This window comes from Streptopelia decaocto (assembly GCF_964273445.1).
Source record: "Streptopelia decaocto genome assembly, chromosome: 6".
NCBI lineage: Eukaryota > Metazoa > Chordata > Aves > Columbiformes > Columbidae > Streptopelia > Streptopelia decaocto.
Window position 1 is genome coordinate 31,510,635 of NC_138660.1, and position 26,583 is coordinate 31,537,217.

The 26,583-nt window shown below is 39.0% G+C and overlaps 2 protein-coding genes across 9 annotated transcripts in view; one reads left to right on the plus strand and one right to left on the minus strand.

Annotated features, from left to right (window-relative positions):
* Positions 1–18,338, plus strand: part of ADAM23 (ADAM metallopeptidase domain 23) — a 117,540-nt gene extending 99,202 nt beyond the window's left edge. For 4 of the 8 annotated variants that reach the window (XM_082055761.1, XM_082055764.1, XM_082055766.1 and 1 more), the window contains 2 exons: positions 15,114–15,206; positions 15,433–18,338. In XM_082055761.1, the coding sequence (XP_081911887.1) occupies positions 15,114–15,206; positions 15,433–15,530 (191 nt within the window). In that variant the 3' untranslated portion in view covers positions 15,531–18,338. Of the gene's footprint in view, positions 1–8,152; positions 8,244–11,029; positions 11,085–15,113 lie in introns of all 8 variants that reach the window. The other 4 variants (XM_082055762.1, XM_082055768.1, XM_082055763.1 and 1 more) reach the window with 3 other exon arrangements.
* Positions 8,223–26,583, minus strand: part of DYTN (dystrotelin) — a 54,675-nt gene continuing 36,314 nt past the window's right edge. Inside the window, exons 15-16 of the mRNA XM_082055769.1 lie at positions 9,309–9,387; positions 8,223–8,323 (exon numbers count right to left, since the gene is read on the minus strand). The gene's annotated coding sequence lies outside the window, so the exon portion shown is untranslated. The remainder of the gene's footprint in view (positions 8,324–9,308; positions 9,388–26,583) is intronic.

Here is a 26,583-nt window from a genome sequence, read left to right on the forward strand (position 1 = left end):
TTTGATGTTTCTTTCAAGTATTTATGACATTTTTCTGTTTATACATGGTAGTAGAATTAGTATGTAGAGATACTATTGTGCAGTCCTGTTTTAGACCCAGAAGTAGGTCTTTCTGCTTTGAGAATTGATGAAACTTTTCTAACCTAAATTTGGAGAAGAGTTCAGTAGGTAATGGTATGTGCTGTTTTTTTTTCCTTCATCCTTTATTCTCTATTTTTTACAATCATTTTATTTGCAATTGGAATGTAAGTGTAGCCCTTATTTTTTGTATGATAATTGAGTATTTATGTTTTACTAGAGATTTCCAGTCCCCTTAGTTGTTCTTAACTAATTCAGAGAACTATGGCATAAAAAAAAAGGAAAATTGGAATGTCTTTCCTGAAAAAAAAAGCTTTGGTTCCTTGAAATGAGATTTCAATGGGAGGAAAAAGAAATATATGAAGATTTTAAGGACTTAGGTTATTCTTACTCCTATGTATTTAGTAGGTATTTCAACTGCATATGAAGTATAAAGGAGCTATTGAGGAAATAGTTCATCAGAAGATGTTTTTCAAAGCATAAGAAAAGCACTTGGCATTCTTTCTGACTTCTTTGCCAGAGAATGTTTTTGGATTGTGCTACCTAATTTTTTTTAAGTATTTCCTGACATCAGGACATTGTCCAACATTAGACGATACATATCCAGCGTTACGCACTCACTGATAGAGTTCCCAATAAACAACTGAGAAACCCAAATACAATTTTTCTGCTATGTCCCAGCTCCAGGTTCTTATATCACTGATACAAGGCTGATGGAAAGAAGACAGAGGTGTTTAAAAATGTCATCCTTAGAGCTCAGACTCTAATTGATTACTCTTTAAAATATCCAAGGTTTCAAGGGAGGACAGGATTTTGCTAGGTCCCTCCAGAACGGCTCTATTTCTGTCTTGTATGCCTTATTCTTTTGCCCCTTAGCAAAAAAGACCCTTCCTAACTAGAAAGCTGATTACAGAGCCTTAAAAAGTAGCAGAGAACAGCGCTATAGAGCTGATTTACTTCTCTTTGTGGATGAGGAGAGCAGTATTTACAGTTGTGACAATGACAGTACATGAAATTTATATTGCTCATTTCCAAGTCCTGTAGGTAAGAAATAATTCCCTCCTCTGCAAAAAGGTCTATGGGAAAGGCAACACAGAAGGTATGGTTATCTTGGTGAGGTTTTTGTCATTCAGATTAACTCATCTAATTCAGAATGGAAATACGTTTATGAAAATTCAGATGTCAATGCAGAAATATTCTGGGAAAAATTCTTAAATGAATAGTATGTGCATGGATTTCTGCCAGTAGGTACAGACATGAAGGTTAGACTGCATTTTTCAATGGAGTCCTCTGCAAAAGGCAAAATGTGTTTTTGTACAAGGTGGCTCAATGATTTCAAAAGATGTATTATTTTTACTGTTGTTATTACGTAAGTAACATACACTCAGAAGTTAATTTAGGCGCCTGAACACTGACAGCTACTATAATCTCTTTTGGCATGCGAGCAGAGGAATTCCTTTTGGAGAAGATGTCAGAAGAATACGAAAGTAGTGTTCTGTATTATAAAGATCCAATGTACTAAGTTAGTTTCTATTAAGTTTTTTCTCCTTATTACCAGTACTCAAGTATCATATGCCTGTTCACAAGTCTGAGACAAAAATAGTTTTTCCTTAGGAATAAATTTGAATTTTGTTACATTTCAGAAACAGAGCACTCATGATGTGAAAACTCACCTAACAGATTTAAGATTTTTCACACCATAAATCCAAGCATTTTTCTTACTACAATTAGAGCATGTATAGCTAGGAAGTACTGCTATCGATTTATATATTGTTACGATAATTGACAATTGACTGCTACTCCAGCTGCCCTTTTCAGACCTTTCCATCATCCATCAATTGCTTTTGGCTCCATATGGTATTTCAGGTTCTAAAACAGATCAGTGGTCCTTAATTATGTTGGTAGTAATCCATGAGTCTTCAATTATTCTAAACTCAGACAGAGTTCTTGCTGTTAGTTTTTGGCTACTGCAGAAACTTTTAATTACTTTAGAATGTCGGCCGGTAGTTTTGAAATCAGTCGGACTCCGTATGCACACCAGATTCTTCCTTTGCAATTTCATTTGCCTGTTTGACTAGTGGAATAGTGTTTGTTTGGTTTTTAATATAAAACTTATGTCTCAAGTGTGTGTATGTGTTTGTGTGTGTGCATATTTCCAAAACAGGAATAAATTATGAAATAATTTCAAAGCAGACTTTATCCAGCATGAAGACTTATACAGTTTTTGTCCCTTGGAAAAGTTCCCATTAGACAGGGAATTCAGCTGCTTTCTTGTGGTCTGTTATGACTCAATGAATCTACCAGGCTTTTAATCTTTAACACAGGAAATATATAGATGCTTTTTCTCAAAAGAGTTCCCTTAAAAACGAAAAATAAGGCCTCAGTGTCTTAAGAGAGACTATCTGAACTTACTGAAATTTCCGGAGTGTTACCTGAAGCACATTTCTAGGATAGGTTTTTCCTTTCAAAAGGTGTTATCCATCTTTGGGTCCTACAGATTAATAGAGACTCCTGTTGATAAATGCAGTAACAAAGGAAAATATTACTAACTAGTAAAGGAATGAATTTGAAAGTTGTTTATTTTCTTTTCCTGCTATGGAACTGTTACCAAATAGTTTTCATTTGGTTAGTTATATGATGGATATGGTGATCAAAAGGAAATCTTATTGGTGATTTATTTATATTTTGGCTGTTTTAAATAGGCAGTAGGTTGAGGATGTTCCCTTTTAAAGTAAATAATAGCATCACAAGCTCACATTTACAGGAAAACTTCTCATTGAAATATTTGTAGGCATTCAAAGACAACCAAAGCTGCAGTATTTGGTAAGGAAAGGTTTACTCGGAGGTTTGAATTGTTTATCTGATGATGCCTTATAGTGTAATGTACTCCTTTGAGGAATTATTTCATGTTTTCATTTCAGACATATATGTGATCATTTCCTTAAAGAATCTTCCCTTTTCCCTCTGCACAGTGAGCATGGCCACTAACAGGCTGATAGGTGCAGTGGCAGGGACCATTCTGGCCTTGGGGGTGATTTTTGGAGGCACAGGGTGGGGAATAGAGTAAGCACTTTTCTTAGCTTGAGTTTTCTGTTTGGTGCCTAGTGTGTGAGGTAACCGTACGCAGCCGAGCCCTCTGTGTATTTCCCCATGAGCTTTGTCATGTGGTGACCGTATTTGTCGTGTGATTTGACTGTGTCTCTGTCGTGTGGTTTTGCTCATGCAGTGTTGAACCTTCTCCTGTCTGGGATAATGTGGGGCATAAAACAATATGTGAATTTTTTACATTGTCACAGTAAAATTAAATGTCTAAACATTTCCATGACACCAAATTATAAAAATAATGAGAAAAGATGGAAGTTTGTGATTAGTTTGCAAAATAGAATGAGTAATGCGGACTATATAGTAAAATGCAGAAATTGTTTATTCGAAGCTATGGGGCTTTCAGTCTGCTCATAGGTCACCCGGTGTGGCTAGGAAGATGAAAGCTGATGATAACAGGATAGCCAGCCAGTTCTACTGTAAAGCTTCAGAGTGTTCTGGGATTCTGTTACCTCAAGGCAGTAGAATGTGGAAGTATAGAATTTATTTGTAAATTATATGTATAAACAATTTTTACTGTCTTTTCCTAGTTTTATGAAACTAATCTTGTTAGCCCACTACCTCAATTTAAACTATAATTTATGTATGTGTGTATATATATATGTACATATATACACATATAAAAATGCCAGTATAAGAACTCTCTTCATTCTGCGTTCTCTGCGCAAGCTACAGAATAAATGGCTGTTATTCTGCTCTTCTGAGATTTCCAGCTTCACTGTGTTCCTAACACTATATACAGCCTCTGTTGTGTGACAGCGCGATCTCTGAAGAGGGAATTGTAACAAGACAATTTGTGATTTCCAATCAGACTGCATAAAAAGCTTTCAGGTGCAGTTGTAATTAAGGCTGCGTAGGCAGTTCTTCTGGTAGGCAACATGTTGTGTGTCTGATCTTGCAGCCCTAGATAGAACTTTTTTAGCTTTTGCTGAATTGGACAGTTGCATGGAACTCATCTTAAATTCTGAGAAGAGTATGGGCCTTTGCACTCACAGAGGACAACTAATAAAAAACAAATGGAAGAAGGTAAGGGATCATCTGCTTGTGAAAGATCAGATTGGTGTTTTACTGGTGGCTTTTACAGCTGTTTGCTAAGAACTGAAGACTCTGAAGACTGTAGAGGTTTGGGACTCAGCTTCTAGAGCAGAACAGGTTGAGGACTGTTTGCCTTTTGCTTACATTCTGCCATGTACACGTCTGTTTTTATCTCCCCTTACCTGCTCTCTCAATCCACTCCACTCTGACCAGCGTCCTTGACCATTTGTTCTTGCTTCTGTATCATTCTGCTCTAATTGAAGCTTTTCTTCATCTTTCCTCACCTCTTACCACTCACTACCTAACTCGTTATTCTTTTTGTTTCTATCCATTCTTGCCACCTGGATCCCGTCAGTCTTTTCTGTGTCCTCTGGTTCCTTCAGATACAAATGTACACTCAAGGTGCTGCTACTTTTTGTTGCATGGTCTAAAGGAAGCAAGTGAGGAACACAAATGTCCTCTCTGTTCCAATGCCCTTGAGGCTCTGGTGGCTGTTGCTGGCTGTGGCCACAGGGGAGGTTGTGTTCATCAGGTCCTGCCCTTCTTCCTCCCCACTTCACTTGCAAATTGCAAACTTTTCCTCAAAGTGCTGAAATAACTGTAGTTTCTTAATGCTTTATTAATTTATTTTCATAATCATGGGGGACAAAACGGCAGAGTCATTTTTGTCCAGATTTCATCCTAAAGTGGACAGGATAGCTTAAACCAGAGGATTTGGCTGGGAAAGTGACAGGCAAGAAAAGAGAACATCAACCACCACAGTGCAGTGTTACCTGCAGGACAATCTGCAGTAAACTTGCGTCTTCTACGACTAGTAGAGTTTCAAACCAATGTACAATAGATTATACAAGAATTAATGTATCTGATTGAAGATTTAGGGAACACTCTGAAGTCCACTGAAATTTCAGGTGTGTTCCAACACCACCAGTAGGATTATAGCAGGGTTCTAAAAGATGACGCGAGATGGTACGATGGCTGTGCCAGAGCAGGTGGTGCCTTGCAGGAAAGGCTGGTGTGGCCAGTGGTCACAGTGCAGGAGTTTCCCTGATCAATCTGTGTCTGCAGGTTATAGCAGGAGTATGATAGAAAGAACAAGAACAGCAGAGTGTCGCACCTTGGGATCGTCTGCATGGAAAATGATCCCACGGGATGGTGGGGGTCAAAACCCTCCTCTTCCTTTCAGTTTACACGTATTTATATCAAGCATCTGAGCCCAGTGACTTGAGAAGCTTATTTAGCTGAAACATACTGATTCACACTTTTTGTAAATGTCACTAACTAAAATGAGCTGGTAGCAAAATTCTGGTTTATTAATAATTAGGCATTATCAAGGAAATCCTATGAAACATAAGCCATACATATTTAAGGTAAGGTATAACATGTAAAAGTAGTCCCATTTTTTAAGTACTTTTATCTGTGCAGTCAGATATGGTCTTAAAATGGCTCACCAATAATGCTCTTAAACCTCTGTATTTCAAAACTGGAATTTATTAATTGGAGAACTCTGTTCTGGTAGACAAGTGGTTGCTGTTCAGTAATCATAAATATTCCACTGGCTTTATTTTTATATTGAAGTCAGAAATGAGATTATCATCTTGTTGATGATCAGTGAAACTTTACCTTGAATGTATCCTTTTTGGGTTTTTTTACTAGGAAAAATAGCTGTTTTTCTGCATTCATAGCAACTGCCACTCCTGGCATACCATGGAACAGTTTAAAAACTATTCCAGAGGCATGGATGTGCCTTTGTGCACAGCCATCTACCAGTTACTCTGTTACCTGATAGCCTAATTCTCACAGGCATTGGATTTTCCTTTTTGTGTGTGTTTCTGTTAATAATAAACATCACTTCTTTAGTCACTGACACTGTATCAAATTGGGTCAGATCCAAAAAGTTTTTTTATCAGGACCCGTTTATTATTTAAAATAATTTTAGTAACTTTTCTATTAGCTGAGCCAAATTGTTTCAACTTCTGATTGAATTCTTCCCTATTTATAGTAAATAAAACCAATATTTATTTTCTGTATTGAAAGAACAAACTGCTTTTTGTTGAATGCATGTGCACTATGAAATACTTTCTTTTTCTTCTCCCAAACATTTAACAGCCTGGGAACACAGTAAGAAGAGGGATGTAAAAAAGTGGCCATTTAGTGTTTCCTTCCTAAAGGACTGTATCACTATCAGTTAATCATTGCACCTCTTATGTGGGAGGAACAGCGTTCTGTGGCTAGAAGGAAATCAGCTTTAGAATTTTTCAAGGCTTCTGAAATTTATTCCAGATAAATTACTTGCTGTGTTTTCACCCTTCTGGTGTGTGCAATCATTTGATAAAATCCAAAGGAAGCCTCTGAGTCAGATACAGTAGCTCATGAGGCTGCTGTTGGAAGCCAGCCTTAATTGGCAATCATTTACCTTCCACCGTGTCACTCCTGTTGATTTGAGCCAGGTGTGACTTTAAAGGTAAGTCCAAATATGATACGTTCTTCCAAATAGTGAAGAATTACCTTTTAATTATTGTTGTGGCATTTGTGCACTGCTCATATCTGTAAAGCTCATAATGTTCTTTTTCAGTCCAAGTCTTTAATATCCCTATACTCTTTGTGTTGAAAGTGCAGGAAGCAATTTTTAAACCTTAGTTTCCTTTTACCTACTATGATTTCCAAAAGCACCGCTATGGGAAATGTGTACAGGATGTGATGAAGTTAGGTCACTGCAGTAAATTTTAAAACTTAGGGCATGTACTTATTGTAGTGTCTGGGACTGGGCAGAAGGTTTTGTGATACTGACCTAACAGCTGAAAACTTTGATTTGTCACAGCTGCCCTGGCTCTTTCCTTTGCTGATCTCTGGCTGCTCCTTTTCCTTCCTTACATTAGCTGTCTGACAGTTTTCCAAACTCAGTTTCAGACATTTAAAATAGGAAAATTTCAATTGCTTGGTTTGGGGAGACCACAGTAGGAGGTAAGAACTGTTTTTGAAGGCTATTCCTGCAACGTTTAAACAAAAAGTGTGTGATATGCTGCAAAAGAACTGTTGGGTTCATTTCATTTTGCCTTGAGCTCAGAAGCAAGTAGCTTTACATCAAAGACTGCACAATTGGAAAGTTTTGTACAGAGCAATTAAAATGTTACTCAAGCTTATTGTCAGTTTTCCTCCACCTTGTGTAAATAGAGCACTTAAGGGTCAATTATGAATATCTTATTCAGGTGTTCTCTTGCTCTCTTCAGAAAATTGCACAAACATATTCTGTGCTGCTTCTTTTTGTTGCTCTTTTTTCCTGCTCCACCCTTCCCCACTTTGTTGTTAAGTAGCTTCTTGAGGATGTTGCAGAGATGCTTTGATGTTTGGAAAGCTTAATGGAAAGCTTTTATTTCAACTTTTGTTCCTTATATAATCCTTTGCTTTTGTCAAACAATTGTTTGTACATTTAGCATTGACGTAACTGTAGGGAGTCTGGACTCTGATTAGCAAGTGGTTCTAGATGCTCTCAGCTCATATTAAAATACCTACCACCTTTCAGGATCTCCATGAAAAAAGGCTTTTTGATTTTTTTTTTTTCCTTCTCATTTTCTGTAGTCATAAAACATAAAGCATTAATAGTTTTTTGCTTTGAGTTAAGGAATTATTCACCAATATCTTAGTGTCCTCAGTTGACAGTTCATTCACTAGATAGTGGAGTAAGTCACAAAGGAATTTACTGTCCAACACTAGATTTTTATCTATGGTAGAAGTGAACATGGCACAATGCAGAGACCAACAGCTTTGTTCATTCTTACTGTTAAAGAAAAGTACATGGAGCTTGCTGAAATTGTCTAGAGACATCACCTTGTGTGTTGTCTGTATTCCTTGAATTGTTTGACTACCCTTCAGTTACTTCACTTAATGTGAATAAAGTGGTTGGTTCTTATGTCTGTCTTACCGTAATCCTTTATCACAGGTCCTAGTGCCACCAATCTTATAATAGGCTCCATCGCTGGTGCCATCCTGGTAGCAGCTATTGTCCTTGGGGGGACAGGATGGGGCTTTAAGTAAGCAATGCCGCATGTCTTCTCTTCGGTGGCGATGGCGTTTCTAATTCTTGCTTACATCACGAAATTCTGAGTTCCTGCTACAAGATTTCTAAGTTAACTCCCCTGCCAACCTACAACAAACTGCTATAAATATTACACTGAACAAAAGGAGGAAATTTTATTTGAAATTAGCAGATGTCATCAGGGTGCAAAGTTGAAGAACAATAAAAGAATGAATTTAACTGTTGTGAGTTCACCCTTACACTTAGGGAACAAGGTCTTTTCTTCACTTCCAACAAGTAGTGTTGCTCTCAGAAGTTGACTACAGTGGTTAAAAACCCCAAAAGATACATGGCTTCAGGGGTGTTTATTTTGAATGCAGCAGTTCTTCAAAACTGCTAAACTTTTTTATAATTAAAGACTACATGTGTAAATGGTAAGTGGTGGCCGTAGCTGAGTAGTTTTGAGTAACAAATGTGTTGACACAGTTGACTCAGAAGTGCCAGAGCAAACTTTGGTTTGTGGTTACAGCTTTTTTTTTAAATTATGAATTCAAAATAGTTTTTAAAAACTCAGGTTTAGAGAGAATGTTTTGAAATCTTGAACTGACTCCTGGACAATGAAAACATTTCTCACCTTATTCTAGTTCAATGCTTTTTATAACTCTGGAGGGTAACGTACTAGTTATTTTGCTTGTGACTGTTAGAGAGAGTCTTGTACAAAAGTATTTAATTCTTGCCTTTTTCTGTAGTGTCAAGTCTACATGCATTGTAGATATAAATTTGAATCAATGTTTAAAACCGTACAAATCACAGAAGTGTTAGGCACAGGAACAAGTAATTTCTCATGGTATTCAAGCTGCTATTTCTTTTCAATAATATGTATCAAGATTAAGCTGTAATACAACAATAAACCATAATTCCTCAATCAGGTTTTTATAATAATTCAAATAATATTTTATATGGCCTATATTAATTTTCTATGTCTGAAGTGAGAATTAAAAAAATTATTCCCTAATAGATTAAGAAGCCTATCAAAGTAGAAGAGAGTGATCAGGTCATATTTATCTGTTCATTCACTTACTAAGGTCAAATGCTGCTTCTCCTTGATGCCGCAGGAGCTGCAGAGCTGTGTGTTCAGTGGGTTCAGGGCTCCTCACCTGCTTTAGGAAGAAAAGATATAGATATAGATATACACAAAATATAGCCAAACATCTGTCTTTAAGCATAGGTGTATGGTCGTCATAAACCTTTCTGATTCCTGCTGATAGACTTATCTTGAACTGCTGTATTTTTTTCTTACAGCTTCTTCTCAGTTAAATAAATTAAATCCACTTACTTGTACAATAAACACCCCTAAGTCAGCCTCCAGTACTTAGAAGTTACTACAGGGCAACACTAAACAGTGTAATTTTAATTCAGTCCTATATATCTTATGCATTGTGTCTCAGATGGCTGAGACTTGTATTTTCCATATTTATAAACAGTAAAATAATATTTATGCATTTTTTATTTATATTGTTTAATTAAATCTATATTTAAGGGCAGAAATTCAAATGAGGTGTGTGTATTTCAGAATACACAGTGACAGGCATGGATTCACACCTGGTGTTAACACAAGGAGTGGGGATTCTTTTCATTTGAATGATTGAAAAATTTCTTGTGTGTAAAGGCCCAGTCTGGGAATAACACTTTCTTACAGCCTCTCTGTAATACTCGGACATATTCTATAGTATTAACTAATACAAGTACTTTTTTTATACTGTATCCTACTATGTATTATAAGAGAGTTGTCTTTTAACCTAGATAAAGCATAGAAGCAATACATGAAGATTTCAGTTGCAGAACTGAGGGCTTTTTTCCCTGCACTTCACTGTGACGAGCTTTTTAAATAACACAGCCAACTTTTCTGCAAGGCTTGCGTTAACATTTCTGTTAGAATATTTAATTTATTGAGAACAACATTTTACACACATATAAAGCAACAACATAAGAAACAATGATATTGTGAGTTCCCATGGGAATTAACCAAGCTGGGTTTTGTTGGAAATAGTGAATGACAGATTATAGTTTTGGACTAGTATTCTGCTATCAGAGACATATGTCTTACTTAGCAATTAATTTACTTTCTAACCACAGAGTACTCATCCCAAAATAATACATTTGTATTGCAGAAGGTGATTTGTTGAAAAGACAGTACAAGTCATTAAAATAGAAAAACTTTAGGCAGTTTCTTCCTCTTTCTAAGCCACCTTGTGCCATAAGAGCCTTTGCTCTTTTCCAGCAGTGCTGGGGTCTCTACAGATCTTTACAAGAATCCTTGTCTGTCTGGAACAACACAGTATTTAATTGATTGATTATTTCTTCGTGTTCCACATCTCCCATACTACTCCCACAAGTTGTTCAGCTTTGCATCCTGGTATCATTTGTTTCCCTAAATGTAGACGTTCATTCTGTATTGGCAATGTCTCTTGATGCTCTTATTCTCGAAAGAGCAAGATACAAATGTTTATTCTGTAGCAGAACCTCAAATCCACTGGCCTGGCCTAGCTCACAGCTTGAAGTGCATGTTTCTTCTGGGGGTCAGTGGGGAACCAAAAAGGCTTTTTGGCTGGTGTACAAAAGAGGGCGAGCACACGTAGACCCTCTGATACTTTGCTTTAGATGTATCTGGAGGGAAAGATGAGGATAATAAAGAGGATTTTAACTTTTCCTTTTTAAAGAAGTGATATGTTTAGTCTCTGCAAATACGAGAGAAGGTAGCCAATGCTTTACAAACTGGGAGATGTGATTTCTGTTTCACAGGTTATCAGATGTTCATATGAACATACGGTACTGTGGTGTCAAGTCCATATCAAACGTAAGCTGCAACTAAGCAAACTTTGTTCATGAACTGAGATGGGGGGGTGGGGGGAGCTCGGAGGGGAAGTGTAAAAGAAAGCTTGATGAAAGTTTGGAGAAACAAAGTAAAATAAATACAAAACCAAACAAACTTCCGCTAGGTTAACTTTCTAATTAAGTTAATGTGTGGATAAGAATAGGAAAGAAAAAGGTTAACTGACAGTTTCAGGTGTCTTAAAGGCTGCGGGTGGAAACCTTGTTAAGAAGTAGCTTTTCCTTCAGCTGAGCTTTGCGTAGTACTTGTAAATCTGGCGCTGTTCAGACTGCAGTAGGGGAGCCCTACATATTTCTGCCTGAACACTGCTGGGTAAGGAACAGATAGTCATGAAGTGTGAAGTTTGCTTTGATGTGGCAAGATTTCAAGATACAGTGTGTAATGTAGGACTGATGTAGGAACGACATTTTTACCATTAGGGTAGTTTTCTATGCATTGGCTAGAATCAGTGTCTCAGCAGCCTGTGCTCACTTTTTTCTTAGCTTATATTCACTTACTTTTGCAAAGCTTCTGCAGTAATATAAGTCATTTAAATGCTTTTGTTGCTGAATTTAACACTATTAAAGCAATTTTTGGTAATAAACCACCGCTGCTAAGAGGCAATGCTAATAAGAGTGATGTGGAGATGCATATGAAAAGTTGCTGCTTGTTATATCAGAATGCAAAAGTGGTTGCCAGAGAAGAGTTGATGACAGGCACAGTTCTGGTTCCAGCAACTGTTTTTTAGCTGAGGAGTTGCAGGGTTTTCTGTCCCTTTAATGGAGGATTAATGAACAGATCCAAGACTTACCCAGTCCAGACAGATGCCAGGTTTTTAACTGGTATGTATAGATGCATTTAGACCTCAAAATGTTCTGTACAATAAGGCAGTAGAATGCTAATGGCAGCTTGGTGAGGAAGGAGGATTGGATCTGTTACCAGAGTTTCCATAAAGCCTCTATCGTGACCTAAATACAGTCACCGCTACGCAAACATCAGCATCAGAATCAAACACGTAAGATATTTTCTCACTTTTTTCCAAACTACTAGAATAAATGGGAGGTTGACGTCTTATTTTAAGCTACTAATTTTAGTCCCTGGTTTTGGTAATTTTAATCAGTTTTGCAGCAAAAGATAATTTATTTAATCTCTCCTTCGAAATTTGAACTCTGTTTTAGGAAGGCCTGTGAATACATCAGCTATTTGAGGTGGTTATAATACTGGTTTGGGAGAAATCTTAAATATAAAGCTTACTTAAATACTTAAAGTGACATGGCTAAAGGCATAGATTTGCAATTAATATATTGTCCAACCACATTTCTAATTAGTTGCAAAAAACCTTGCAGAGAATTACAACAAGGTATTTTTTATGTATATCCAGCCTTTTTTGAAACTACTTTTCTGAACTATTTTTCATTTGTAAAGATGACCATGTCACAGAGGCAGGGATGTGCTGTAGAATGGTGTGGGCTTTTGATTCAGAATCACTTCTAATTTTGTTTCTGTTAGCGACATTTTTTCTGGTTGAATTACAGACTGAAAGGCTGACCCTTGTTATTTAAAGAGGCATTAAAACATTGAATGCACAAAGAAGTTAATGTTCTAAGATCTTCCACATAAACCAGCAGAGAACTGGGAAACAGCATCATTCTCCTATGTGTCCTTCCACAGAGGAGTCTTCTGCCCCTGCCTTTATAAAGTTACTGGAGCACACTGGAAGGAACCTTGTACTGCTATAATACACAGCTATCAAGAGGTGCAGATATCCAGGACTCATCTATTTTCCTTTTTATTGTCATTTGCTTGGGGAAGACAGAGACTGGTTCTATTTGCCAATTTAAGTAAGACTTCTGTCTTCATTTTAGTATTAAAATGGTTGGTAATTTGGGATGAAGTTGTCAGAGGAGGTTGGGGAATCAGAATTGAACTCCAGTTCCTGCAGGATAAGACCTGACTGCGATCACAGCAGAGATGTGCTGGGCTCCTCCTAATGCTTTGCCCATGTGTACCATGTTCTCTTATTGACACTATACCTGATGTTCCACCTTTCAGGGACTATTTCAGGCTTTTATTTTAAATATTCTTTTAGTTCTTCACTATCTCTTTCTTATACAACACTGTTAGCAGAATATCCTAAGTGAAGAAAGGTAGTGGTTTGATTAGTATCTTGTTCCTTGTAGTGCATAGTAGGCAATGAGTAACTAGATGGCAGAACGCATGGTGAGGGCACAGCATCGCCTGGTGTCCCATAGCCCGGCTGCTGGGGGAGCCAGATAGTCCTCAGTGAAATACTGCACTGGTGGAGATCAGGTTAGAAACACCTGATAGGATAAAAGTCACAAGAGTTTTCTTCTAAGAGTTGTACTGGGAAGCTAGCATAGTTCCCGGCCTCTGTATCTTGTACTTTATAAGAATTATAAAGTCCATTTCTTTAATGAAAATAAGCTCAGATAACAGAGTGTAATTCAGTGAATGTTTAATGACTTGTCCTCTTGAAGTGAAGAGGAATATGGTACTTTCCGTAGGGTAGGAAGGCAAGTTGCGTCACCTGGATTTTTTTATATGCATTGATGATTTGTTTTAAGGAGACTGACTAATTAGTTGCTCATGGGTAGTGTTTGAATTCAAGTATGCTAGACAGTACATAAAGGGGGGGCGGAGGGGAAGAGAAGCAGACATGTCCTTTCCCTATTGAAACTGGCATGATGAGCAGACACAAAGCAGGTTTTAACTCCCATTTAACAAAATTACATTATATTTGTACTTCCGATCCTGCAGCTCTTCAGGTTGGCCTGAAAATACAAATTTGCTTATCTCAAATTTACCTTTAGTACAGAGGAGGATATTGAAGTAATGTCAGCCTAATTCAAAAGGAGCATTAGTACAGTACTAATATACAGAAAATTATTGAAAGATGAGCATCGTGATCTTTCAGAAACCAGCAATTCTTAAGCATTCACCTTGCAAAACTGCAGGCTCTGGTACCCAAGAACAAAACAAGGGATACCCAAGAAGTACCTAGAAGTCTTCTAAAAAAATAAGTTGCCTTTGCTTACATCCATCAGTCTCTTCAACCACTAGGCAAACTTTGTGTATAGTACATTTCTAAATACTGTAGCAGGGGTAGTAGTTAGCAGGGCTGCAGAGCACAGAAAATCCTGGGCTTGGTATGTAGCTTTAGGGAATTTATGAATTCCTGTTCTGTATTCTTTGCATGTCAGTTTGGTGGCAGTAGTGGTGCATATGCCCAATGTTCAAACTAAATGCATGAGCCCCTTGCTTGATGCCCCACATAAAGCCAGATACTGGGGAGGTTGCACCTAACTTTTGTTGTTGCTTCCTACTGTCTTGCTGTTTGACATAGGATATCAGTATCGCAGGAGACTGGATCTCACCAGCCAGCTTGCTGTCCACTAGTAACGTTAAATTCTAATCACAACATTTACAGAACTGTCCAGTCTCCTTCGAATGCAGTGTCTTGGCTCTATTTTGCACCTTACTAAGATTCACAGCGGTTATGGTCAGTAGTGTGGTAAGAGCTCACAGAGGCACTCTCTCTTTCATCACATTGCAATAGTTAAACTAAATTCTGGTGTAGCCACCTTGGAGAAATCAAGTCTCCGTCTGCTTCTGTATTATATTTGCAGCACTGGCAGTTCTGACTCATTCCCTTTAGGTACGTGCATGCTTTCTTGGCCTGCTGGACACACATGGCACTGTGGGCTGAAAGTTTCTACAAATTCAGAGCACCACTTGAACTACTACAGAAATAATTGAATTTGGTATGCCAGCATGATCTTGAAACTGCATAAGGAAACTAATACTTGATAGAATGCTACAGAAAGCATGCAACCAAATTCCTTAAATTGTTGTACCTTAGAGACATCATTTGTTGGACTGTCTCAATGTGAGCCTTTTACTTTACTATGGCCTTGGCAATGGTTTTGTTCCTGTTATATGTAACTAATGCCTTGCATTTTTCTCTTTTCATTTCCTTTTGATGCAACCTGGAAGAAATGTCAAAAAACGAAGGTTCGATCCAACTCAACAAGGCCCTATCTGAAGAAATGCGACTCAAAAGCTGCTTCTTGCACTACTGGATTTTGGGTATGGTGTCTTTGCTGTAGCTGCACAGGAACTAAATCAGTAAGGAAGAATGTGAGAAATAGTAACTATAAATACACTGTTAGGATTTGAGGTGGTAGAAGACTGTCCTTTTTGGAGATAAGTTTGAAATACTTCATTCACCTTTCTCTTGTTAACATTAACTGACAAGTGTTACAAACAAACTGTTTCAAAAATCAGGTGGTTTCTTTTCTTTCCTCAAACAAAGGAGGAGACACACAGACCAAGTGCAATAAGAGAACTGTTCCAAACCAACAAAATAGAAGATTTTTTTCCCCAGCCTGCTGGCACTCTAACTTCACTTGAGTTCGCATGACTTCCTTTCTCTTATCCAACTCCAGTGGCATGAGGAGCTAATTCCAGAAGGGTAACCTGCATGGCTCACATCCAACCAACCAAGCTGACCCCAGGCAGAATCTGCAGCCCGATAAACACAAACCAACCTCTGGGAAGCTGATTCCAGGCTCTGAGAGCTTTTCCAGCCAGGCAGCGCCTTCTGCCGCTGGACTGCGGGGTTCCCTGCACGGGGGGGCCCACTGTCTGCCTTGTTTTGGTCTCCTGGGCCAGGAGGCCGTTGGGTTTGGAAGCTGTCAAGTGATGGATGTAAATCTTCCAAGAAGGAAAAAGTGTAAATATGGAAATAAGATTTTGACATATCATTTTCACAGATTATATATAAATATATATATGAGAGAAAAGGATTTCCATATGAAAAGGTTCTATTCTTTATGTAAATCTATTTTTGATGTTGGGTTTGGTTTTGGGTTTTTTTGCTCCCTTTTCTTTTCTGTAGCATGTTGTACAGCAGATGTTCTGGGCTTGCTCAAAAAAGGCAGATAATAGCATGCAGATGCAGGGAGTTCTGACACCAAACAGATGTGATCTAAAGTTTGTATGCTTGAAACCAAAAACTATTAAAATGTATAAATGCATATCTATGTATTGACTACAAGTCTGGATTACTCTTTTTTGGCTGTTATACAGATTTTCCATAATATAATGTAAGATAAGTGACACCTTCTCAAACTAATCACAGAAGTGCCAAGCTTTTTTTTTTTTTTTAAACTATAGCTATTTTTTGTTCCTGTCTAGATCCTGTGAACTAAAGACTTAAGCCTTAAATTACTCACAAATGTTAAAAGCTTGGAACTAGTTATTCTTTTCTCGCCTTGTGCCCACCCACCCAAACTGGTTCGCAAGGGTGACTGACTTGTGTAACTCACTCCCTGGATCTCCTGATGCATCTCACTCTTCAAAGTATAATGCAAAATTAATACTCTGAGCCTTGGCTATCAAGAGCTAGTTACCATCACAGAGCGCACAAAATCCCATCAAATCTCAGGGGCTTGTGTGCTGTAATTACTTTTAGATACACCTTATGTACAAACAGATTTTTGCAGAGAAGTGCTAGGCAGCACTTTTCCCCTAGAAAGGTATGAAGGTGTCTAGTTCAGGCCTCCCTTAAAGTATTCAAGCTGTATGGTCTGGTTCATCCCTTTCATCTTGATTTAAAACTTGGGTAGTTCAGTTTATGTAATTGAAGTGAGCTGAACATTTCATTGCTGCATCTGATAATCAGAATTTAAAACTTCTGTGATTTGGCTTTAATCTAAAGGTTGGCTATTAGTCACAATGGAAATCCAGTTACACTGCTTACTCCGTCTTTGTTCAGTGGAAATCCATTTTCTGAGTTAGCTTTAAGAGCCAAATCATTAAGAAAATGCTGCAGAGTTCCTATGAGTTACAATATCTCATTTGCATTATATTTCTTATTATGATAATGGTCAATCCAACAGTCTCACAAGAAAGCAGCGATGTATTGTTTTGGGTGACAGTTATTAAATGTTTTTAAACAGCTTTAACATAATCACATTAACACTTACTATGTGGTGAGTTAAAGGTGCTGCACACAGGTAGTATACATTGAAATATATTATAAATCTTATTCTGAAAAAAATCCTGCCTGGCTTCAAGCAGAATGAAGTTAGTGACAGAACTTTTATGGCAAACCAAAAATACTGGCACCTGTCTTCTTAAAAAGTACTTTGCTTGGGAACGTAATCCTGAACTTTGTTTGGCTTCTGCTTCTAAAACAACTGTAACCCACAACAGAAACTCCAGCGGTTACCAAAAATGAAAATAAGTAAAATCAACTGGATATACATAAACTACCTGTGCAGTAAAACCTTTGAGAAGCATTTCACAAACAACGTTGTTAGTGGGTGATGTGATGTTTTAAATCAGACCACAGTGGTCCCCAACTACTATGTACATATGTTCAGTGCTGGAGTAACTTTTTTGTTTACACCAGCAGTTTCATAGGAATTATGATTTCTTGACTGAATTAACGTTCCCCACGCATCAGCCATTGTGTCTATGTGAAGAACACATTTGTTTTCTGCCCTGTGTGCACACAACACATGTGAACAACGCAGCTCAGAGCAGGTACAGGCTGAGGTGGCAGACAGAGACCTGGTTTTGGTAGGTGTTGATGTGCTACGTCCCACCTTTGCTGTGCTTTAGGAAGTACACATGCATTTAGGGTTAATTCGTTCATCACAAAGCAACATGAAAAGAAGACGTGGTCAGCGCTGCCTCCATTTCATCCACTATACATTTGCTCCATTATTTATCTATTCATCTGGACAAGAAACTGTGGTAACTGTGTAGCTCGTTCCAGTTTGCTGCGTGATCTCACTGATTTGAGCTGATCCTCCTAACAGAGACGTCGCCTGGGCAAATTCACAGCTGTATAGGTGCATGTTAAAAGAAGCAGATTACTTAAGACTGGAGTTTAACCAATTTTCCTTTACTATGCAAAGATGGGTATTGCACAACCAAATTTAAGACAATTGTCTGAGGAAATGCCATAGAATAGTTGAAGTTATGTTTTAAGCCTAATCAGTCATGTTTTATATTCATTATTGCTTCCACTGTTACTCTTTTAATAATGGTTTGTAATTATTTTTTAAGTGCACAACTTGATGTTATAAATCAGATTTTGTTTGACGTTAATACTCATTCATATCTTGTTGGCTGCTAATGAATGGAAATTCAATAGTCCTTGTTCTGCATCTTAGCAAGATGAGTATTAAAAATGTCATGAACATGGAATGGGGTAGTTTTTCATTTGCAATCATTTTTTCCTTATTTATCTCTCCATTTTATTTAATTTCTGTGTTGGGGGTATCACCACCTTTATAGCATTGGAAATGGCCTGGGGCTGAGCACACACCAGGGGGGGTTACTGGGGCTTCTCTAGACCCACCTGCTGCCTTCACAGAGTTGAACGAGACCTGTATGTGTGTGTTGGTTTGAGGGAAGCCTTTTGCAGTTCAAAAATCTGGGTAATTACAAAAAGTCTAAAGTGATATAATTATTTTAAAAATATCTTGAAGGCCTCATAATAACCAAATAATATGGTCATTTTAATGGTTTACTGAATGAAACTCAGTTTCCCTTTTTGTTTTTGTGTTTGTTTTTTTGCCAGACTAACTCTAGTGAAGCCGGCCTGGGAAAAATAAATGCATGCATGACACAGTTCCCAAATAACTACCCATATTTTTTGCTTTCTCCAGCTCCAGACAGGGAAACAAAACACACCTTTGCCTTAATATCATTTCTCAAGGCTGTGTATCAATTCATGTTTCTCATTTAGAGCTACAGCGTGAGGGAACACTGCCATTAACAGACCCACTATCATCTACTCTTATTTCCTGTCATTTGGCTATAGGAGGATTTCTCTGTAACCTCAATATGAACGTGCAACATTTTGGCTATAATTATAGTAGACAGTCATTCCTAAAATAGGAGTTAAGCCTTTTGCAGTGTATGAACACAAAAGCAATATCTAGATAGATGCGTGTCTGCTTCCGATCTTACAAGACAAATTCTTAAAATTGTTTTCAGAAAACTCCTACAAGTACAGCACAAAATAGTGAAGAATGATCTTGCTGTGGCACTTACTATTGAGAACAACACTAACACAGCATGACAGCAAGTCATGTACAAACCTGAAAAAAAAACTTACTACAGATTCCTACCCACAGGAGCTGAAAAATTAATTCAACATGAATCATCCATCAGAAATACAATAGAGACTCTTTAGGTGCCCTCGGAAAGCTTGAAGAAAAAAATTACGTAAGTAACCAGGAATTTTACTAGTAGTGATACTCAAACCAATGCTATTGAAAGCAAAAGGTCACCAAAAAATCATCTTAGAGCTGCACATACTGTAATTCAGAGATTTACTCTTCAGAACTCAGCAAGCACAACAGTACATCCTTGCATTTTTGCAGGTTTCTGGAATAAGTGACTTAGTGGAAGTGTGTAATGCAAGGACTCCACGTCAGACCAGCACAGACATTCACTTAACACATATTATTTCTGAGCAACCATGAACTGCTGAAGGTGGCGTAATTCAGAACGCTCTCGTTTGCAGAAACCAAATAATTGAGTGCCAGTCTCTTTTAAAATTTTAACAAGAGCAAAGAGCTTGGTTTTGTCACAAGTCACAGGACACCCCTCATCTTCACCACTAATAGCATAACAGCTTCAGTGTGGTACTGTGAACCAGCACAAGGGTTTCCCCACCAAAGCTGGTAACTCAGGAGGGAGCTAACCGTGATTTTTACCCACTCTTGCTTGCAGGACACAGCTGTGCCCAGCATCCCTTGTACCCCCTGCTCTCAGCACTGATCTAACCAACACCTCAGTCTCCCAGCAGTCCCCCACCAAAGCTGGTAACTCAGGAGGGAGCTAACCGTGATTTTTACCCGCTCTTGCTTGCAGGACACAGCTGTGCCCAGCATCCCTTGTACCCTCTGCTCTCAGCACCGATCTAACCAATGCCTCAGTCTCCCAGCAGTCCCCACACAGAGCTGCTGGCCCAGCACCAGGTCATGGTCCTTTTCAGGATACACATTGTTGGGTGACAACTGTGAAGAGGCAGAAACCAGAACAAATCTGGTGCAAATCCAGTTCTCAGAATTCATAAGCATAACACTGCACCACTTAAATTCTCTGCTGGTTCATATATCATATGTTGACAGATTTCCTCAGTCAGCAGAGCAAATACACGCTTTGAATTTGCTTTTGGGACTGTGAAGCAATAGGTTTTCACCCGCACTACCTACGTCTTTGCCTGTTGCTTGAAGCCCTGTAGATACCCATTAAAGTAGAGGTCATTACAGCCATGAACCGAGGACCGAGGTGTGAGCCTACGACACACTCGTTCATTACAGACCGGTAACATTGTGGTTCCATAATATCAGTTTTGCCTGTTCTGCAGAAAGGAAGAGTCCCCACACAGTCTAACCTGGACAGTGTCCAGCTAAATAGCAACACAAACAGAGTACTTTTGACTGCTTGCCTATCCCAGCTAAGATGATGGCCAGTTTCTTCTCAAGCATGAAAAGCATCTAGACACCTCAAACCCAGTGCTATTTGCGTAAGCGTTAATTTAAGAGGAATTAAAAAATGGTAACTCCAACTGTCCATAGCACTGAAGTTTGGCAGAGCCTGACTATCAGCCTTAGCGCAGTCACACGAAGTACGCTTCCACTCATCTCTTCAGCTTACGTAAAGAGATGTTCCTCTTCCTAACAAGAATCTCTTTCTGAAATGCAACTTAGAGCAGTCTAGTTTGCTCTGAAACACACCAATAACTATACAATTAGAGAATGACTGTACAGAAATTGCTGTAGTAGTGCTCGTGGTCACGTTAAGCAGTCTCAATCAGCACTGTCCAAGAGCAAATTCAAGTTACTTTTGAAATACAAGGACCACAGTCTAAGCCTCCATACTCCGTTCATATATTTATGTAGGCATTTGACATATTCTGACAATCCATTTCCTCCCCAGATCTATTCCCTCATCAAAATGCCTCAATCTAAGTGAGGGTGGCACAACAATGGATTTCTGTGTAACGAGAAAGCAATTCCAAGAAACTGGGACTATTATAGTGTCCTCCACCATTCACAGGAAGAAATAATTCCCTTACACAGCAGGATCCTGACCACGGGCTGTTGGATCAGAGGGCTGGAAAGGCAGGTAAAAGATTCAGGTCCCATTATATTTTGCTCTGGTTTTCCATCCTCTGGTTTGGGTGGGTATTTTTCACTTCAAACATCAGATCTCTAGAACAGGAACTGTCCCAGAGAGCTCTGATTTTAGACAGAGCTGCTCGTCTGGTATGTTTATGACAACCCTACACACAAGCATCCAAAAATATTATAATTCTTCGTGAAATATGCTGCTCTTTAGGCACTCCTCATTAAGAATAGAAGAGAAAGGACCTTGTTAAAATCAAACCATGGTCTCTCCAGAAGCTACTATTTAAGGATAAACTTACTAAATAGGATTTCCACTCTAGTGTCACTTCTGTAGCATCTCCTTTGAGAACAGGTTTCAAAAGGTACATTTGTGAAAGAAAAATGGGCATTTCAAAGGCTGAGTGGTCTGAGCTAATAAAAAAAAAAGAATAAAAATTAAAAGCATTTTTTAAAATGCTTTATGTGCCTCTATCATGGTGTTCCTTACTGAAAATGTATGGGGTTTGTCTGGTCCAAGTGTACTACTTTACTTCGAAAGACCACAGAATCACAGAATGTCAGGGATTGGAAGGGACCTTGAAAGTTCATCCAGTCCAATCCCCCCATGGAGCAGGAACACCCAGATGAGGTTACACAGGAAGGTGTCCAGGCGGGTTTGAATGTCTGCAGAGGAGACTCCACAACCCCCCTGGGCAGCCTGGGCCAGTGTTCTGTCAGCCTCACTGAGAAGTTTCGTCTCAAATTTAAGTGGAACCTCCTGTGTTCCAGTTTGAACCCATTACCCCTTGTCCTACCATTGGTTGTCACCGAGAAGAGCCTGGCTCCATCCTCCTGACACTCACCCTTTATAGATCTGTAAACATGAATGAGGTCACCCCTCAGTCTCCTCTTCTCCAAGCTCCAGAGCCCCAGCTCCCTCAGCCTTTCCTCACACGGGAGATGCTCCACTCCCTTCAGCATCTTTGTTGCCCTGCGCTGGACTCTCTCCAGCAGTTCCCTGTCCTGCTGGAACTGAGGGGCCACAACTGGACACAATATTCCAAATGTGGTCTCACCAGGGCAGAGTAGAGGGGCAGGAGAACCCCTCTTGACCTACTAACCACGCCCCTTCTAAACCACCCCAGGATGCCCAAGTGGCCAGCCCCTCCTTCCATGATCTATAAACTCTTCATTCAGGAAGGCAGATGTCCCTGTCAATAAGTTATGCACAAACTACACATGGACACTTGAGGCGAACACACTCAAAGCCCTTTTCTCCCAAGAGCTGCAGGCAAGAAACAGCCTTTGGGCAAGAACAGAGAGGAGAGCCCATGTCACAACCCTGCTCACCTTCAAGGAAGAGCACGCTGTGAAAGTGTTTTTCCCCATAAGATTTGGCTGTAGCACACTGGGAGAAATGCATCCCATAATAAGCTTGCTTTCTTAGGTGTTAACAGCAGTTTTATGAAAGCGTGTTTCACTGAACTGCTCTCTTACATAGGCAGGGTGAGACTCAGCTCTGCCTGCAGTGCCTGGGGGTGAGAAGGGTTTGGTTACTGCCTGGGAGTCCTTGTGGAAGGGAGGGGGTGAGGGGGTGGGAAATTAGGAAGAACCAATTACTTTATTCTTGAGCACAGAGGTACCAGTGCAGCACTCAAATGGCAATGAATCGCTTCATTCAAAAACTCATAGTTGTCTGGATATAAATATCCTGGATGCCATTGAAATTAATCAGAAGCTCTCTAAAAACTGCTCTGAATGGTTAAAGTGAGATGACCTGCCCACAGGACATGAACGGTTATCTTTTAATGTACTATATTAATCAGTTTGGGTTTTTTCATTATTTTCTTGCAGTGTTTCAGTCTGGATAGAAATATGGAAGGTTGGTTCATAGTCACATTCTTTACAGAGGTCATTTGCATTTACAGTGCCACCTGTTACCAAGTTACATTTGCAAAAATATTTATTCATTTTCTAACCAACATTGCTTAGTTTGCACTTGTAAAATACCTGCTCCAAATGTATTTAACACAAGTTTTGAAAAGACATTTGCCACAAAAAATGTTACCTCTTTTAATGAATAAAATAAATGTCAACGATGAAGCCACTTGTGACTAACGGCACCTAAATTTACTTCTGGGAAAAACTCCAAATATGCCCCTGGTGACAGAATTGCTCGCATATGACAACTAGTAGACAAGGAGAGATAAGAAAACTTCTTTATTAAAGAAAGAAAGAACAGTCCTGATAAACAACAGCAGTTTCTCATACCTTCTAGTGGAAGCAGAAAGCTCTGGAGATAAAAAAGGAACACACACTCACTCCATTTACACTAAGGCTAAAAAACACCAGTGATTCAAAAGGGCTTAATAAACAAGGTCCGTACACGCTGCTGAAATGGGATGAGAAGATCTAGCAATAAGAATCAAACCTCTAAGTGCCAAGACCTAGAGATCTGCCGCACAGTAGTAAAACCAGAACAGGAATACAACCCATTTGATGACAAGTAGGGAAACAAACAAAACACACTGCATAGCTTGCATGCCACACAAATAATTGCCTAACATCAGATTTATCATAAAGAGATTAGAACTAGAAATTCTGTAAAAAATTAGAGGATTTTCTTATATGAAATACTAACTGCAGCACCAGCCCACAGCAAAGATCTGTACAGATGTTTCTCTGAGTACACAAGGAATTACCAGTTAGTAGTAACTGGCAAAACCCAGTGATACTCCAGACAAATACCACAAATGCTTGCTCATACCTTAAGCTGTGTTCTAAACTTAAGTGTCACAAAAATCTATGCATTCAAGCTGTCTAGAAATTAAACAGGAAATTAGGCTTCACATTCTAGGCATTAATAGCAATGAGAACATTGCCTTTTAAAGACAACGACAATAGGTTAGAATCATAGAATGAATCATAGAATAGCTTGCTATAACATGCACCAGGAAAGAAATACCAGAATATTGCAGTTTATCACTGACTACAGTTTAGCCAAAGAAGGTGACCAGTCGGAGGCAGCAGCAAGCTCTGTTAGGGGAGATACTGAAGCCTTTGGACAACGGTGTTTCTGTATGTTCTCACAGAGCCAAACAACAGCCGGCAACCAAAATGGGCTCTTGCTACCTCATGAAGACAGATCGAGGTAACTTGGATTGTTGGGCCTGGTCAAGAGCTGGCTAAGGGATGATCTAAAAAACAATTAAAACAAGAACTGCAAAGATAACAGAGCCAAATTCTTCTTTGTAGAGACATACGGGGGGCAATAGCCACAAATTAGGAAACTCAAGCTAGATAGGAAAAAAATTTCCCCCAGCAGCCCAGCCACAGCTGACTTCAGCTAGTGTGGCTTCAAGAAGTTTGAACTCCAGGCCTCCAGAGGACTGTGTTCACAAACAATTCTCAAATTCCATGAAACCCAAGAGGGCACAGAAGCACGTCCTGGCAGAGGAAAGCAGCAGGAGCAGAGCACCACAAAGCCTGGTAAATCATCAGGGGCTGGAGGCCACGGGCTCCAGCTCCTGGCCCAGAACTACACTTCTCCTGCCTGTCCAATATCATCTTCTAGCCCCATGAAGGTGTTTCAGGTCATCACCAACAGCGTATACCACTGAAGATTTCTATAGTTAAGCAAGTCCATTTTTCCACAGTTAGAACTGGTTGAACTATTGTTCACTGACTTTCCTGCTGGCCATTTCAACAGAGATTAGATCCAGAGGGTTGTTTAGAGCCGTGTGGGGTCAAACACTTTGTGGCTGCAGATTCAATCCACCAGGGGAAAAAAAAAAAATCCAAACCAATGACAAAATATTGAAGACTTGACATCGAAAGTGTAAAAGGAAAAAGTTTTGATACCAGTACTTTGATATAGACTGTTTATCAAGAGTTACACAAGCCATCCTGGATGCAGGAGTATGGGTGTGATCAAAACATTTGGTGAAGATTTTGCTTAATTTTGGCCCTCTTTCTACTTACAAAACATCAGTTTCCTGCTAATTTGATACAGATTGCTCATCACCCTATACAATTTCTTAGTTTGTGTTTGTTGTGGGTTTTTTTCCCCAATACTTTATTTTTCAAACAAGTTCTGTGTTCAGAAGCTTTCATTGTTTTTTACTAGGCAGTGGTGTAACTCTGAGTCCACTCGGATTCCTGACTCAAAGCCCACATTCATCATTTTAAAAATTAATAAAAAATACCCACAGACAGACTTTGGAACAAGCATGAGTATTTCATTTCCAAGAAGCTCTTAGGTATATTTGTCATGGAGCCAATTTTCAGTATATTTTAATATGCTGCTTAAAAGAGAATCTGCTTTGCCTATATGGATTTTGACGAAAAAATCAAGTCTTTAGTTTTACCTTTGCTGTCACTTAGCCAGATTTCAGACAGGCTGGGCTAATTGGTAACCCAATTCAGCAAAACAGAAACTTTCAGCTGAGAATGCCCCTAAAGTATTTTCTGGGTTAAGGTTTAAACAGGTTTCTTTCATCATGCAGATCACTGTACAAAGCTTAACACTGGGCCCAGATGTGGCTGCTTATGGAGGTGCAGGGAAGCACTAAGTACCAAAGTCACTTTTTGCTGTTTGCAAATGCTTAACTAGCTCAAGTGACCATAAGCCATTGCCTCCTAACTGCTGATGTTAAACCGCATTGGAGGAAGCAACACTGCATATAGGTGTTTATGCCTTAAAACTATTCAAGATACAAATACCAATGAGATGGCCTCCTACTTTTCTCTCTTCCCATCCCCTACTCCTATAGCCTGATCATTTTAACATTTGCTTATATTTTATTTTTATGTTTCTCTGGAAGAAATAACATGATTTCTGTAGCATTATGTGATCTGAAATCTCTTATCTAGGAGTTAATCAACTTTTTTGATAAAAAAATTCCCTTTGCAAATGACTCTGTTCATGACCTACAGCCCAGCTGAATTAAATTCATTCATAAGATATGGAAACCCACTGAAGATGTGAACATTGGCTGTCAGGGGAATAATACATTGTGCAGTGCAATGAGAGAAAGATTATTGATAGCCTAAAAAGGGCACAGAAAGCTTTACTGAGGGAGAGCACGTGGAACTGAATGAGATGGCAAATCTTGCTATGTTTCTTCTCCACTAGGAGGTTAAGGTGATGAATCCAATCATCAAAAACCTCTTTCCCAGAAATAGAATGTGAGTGCTCTGGTTCAGAGGGAACAGAGTGGAGTAGGCTCAGGAAGTATTTGTGGAGCCAAGTATTTTATCCATAGCAGTATTTCCCTTGAGCAGTGACTCCCATTTCTCTGAGAACCCCTGGTTTGGCACCCTTGAGT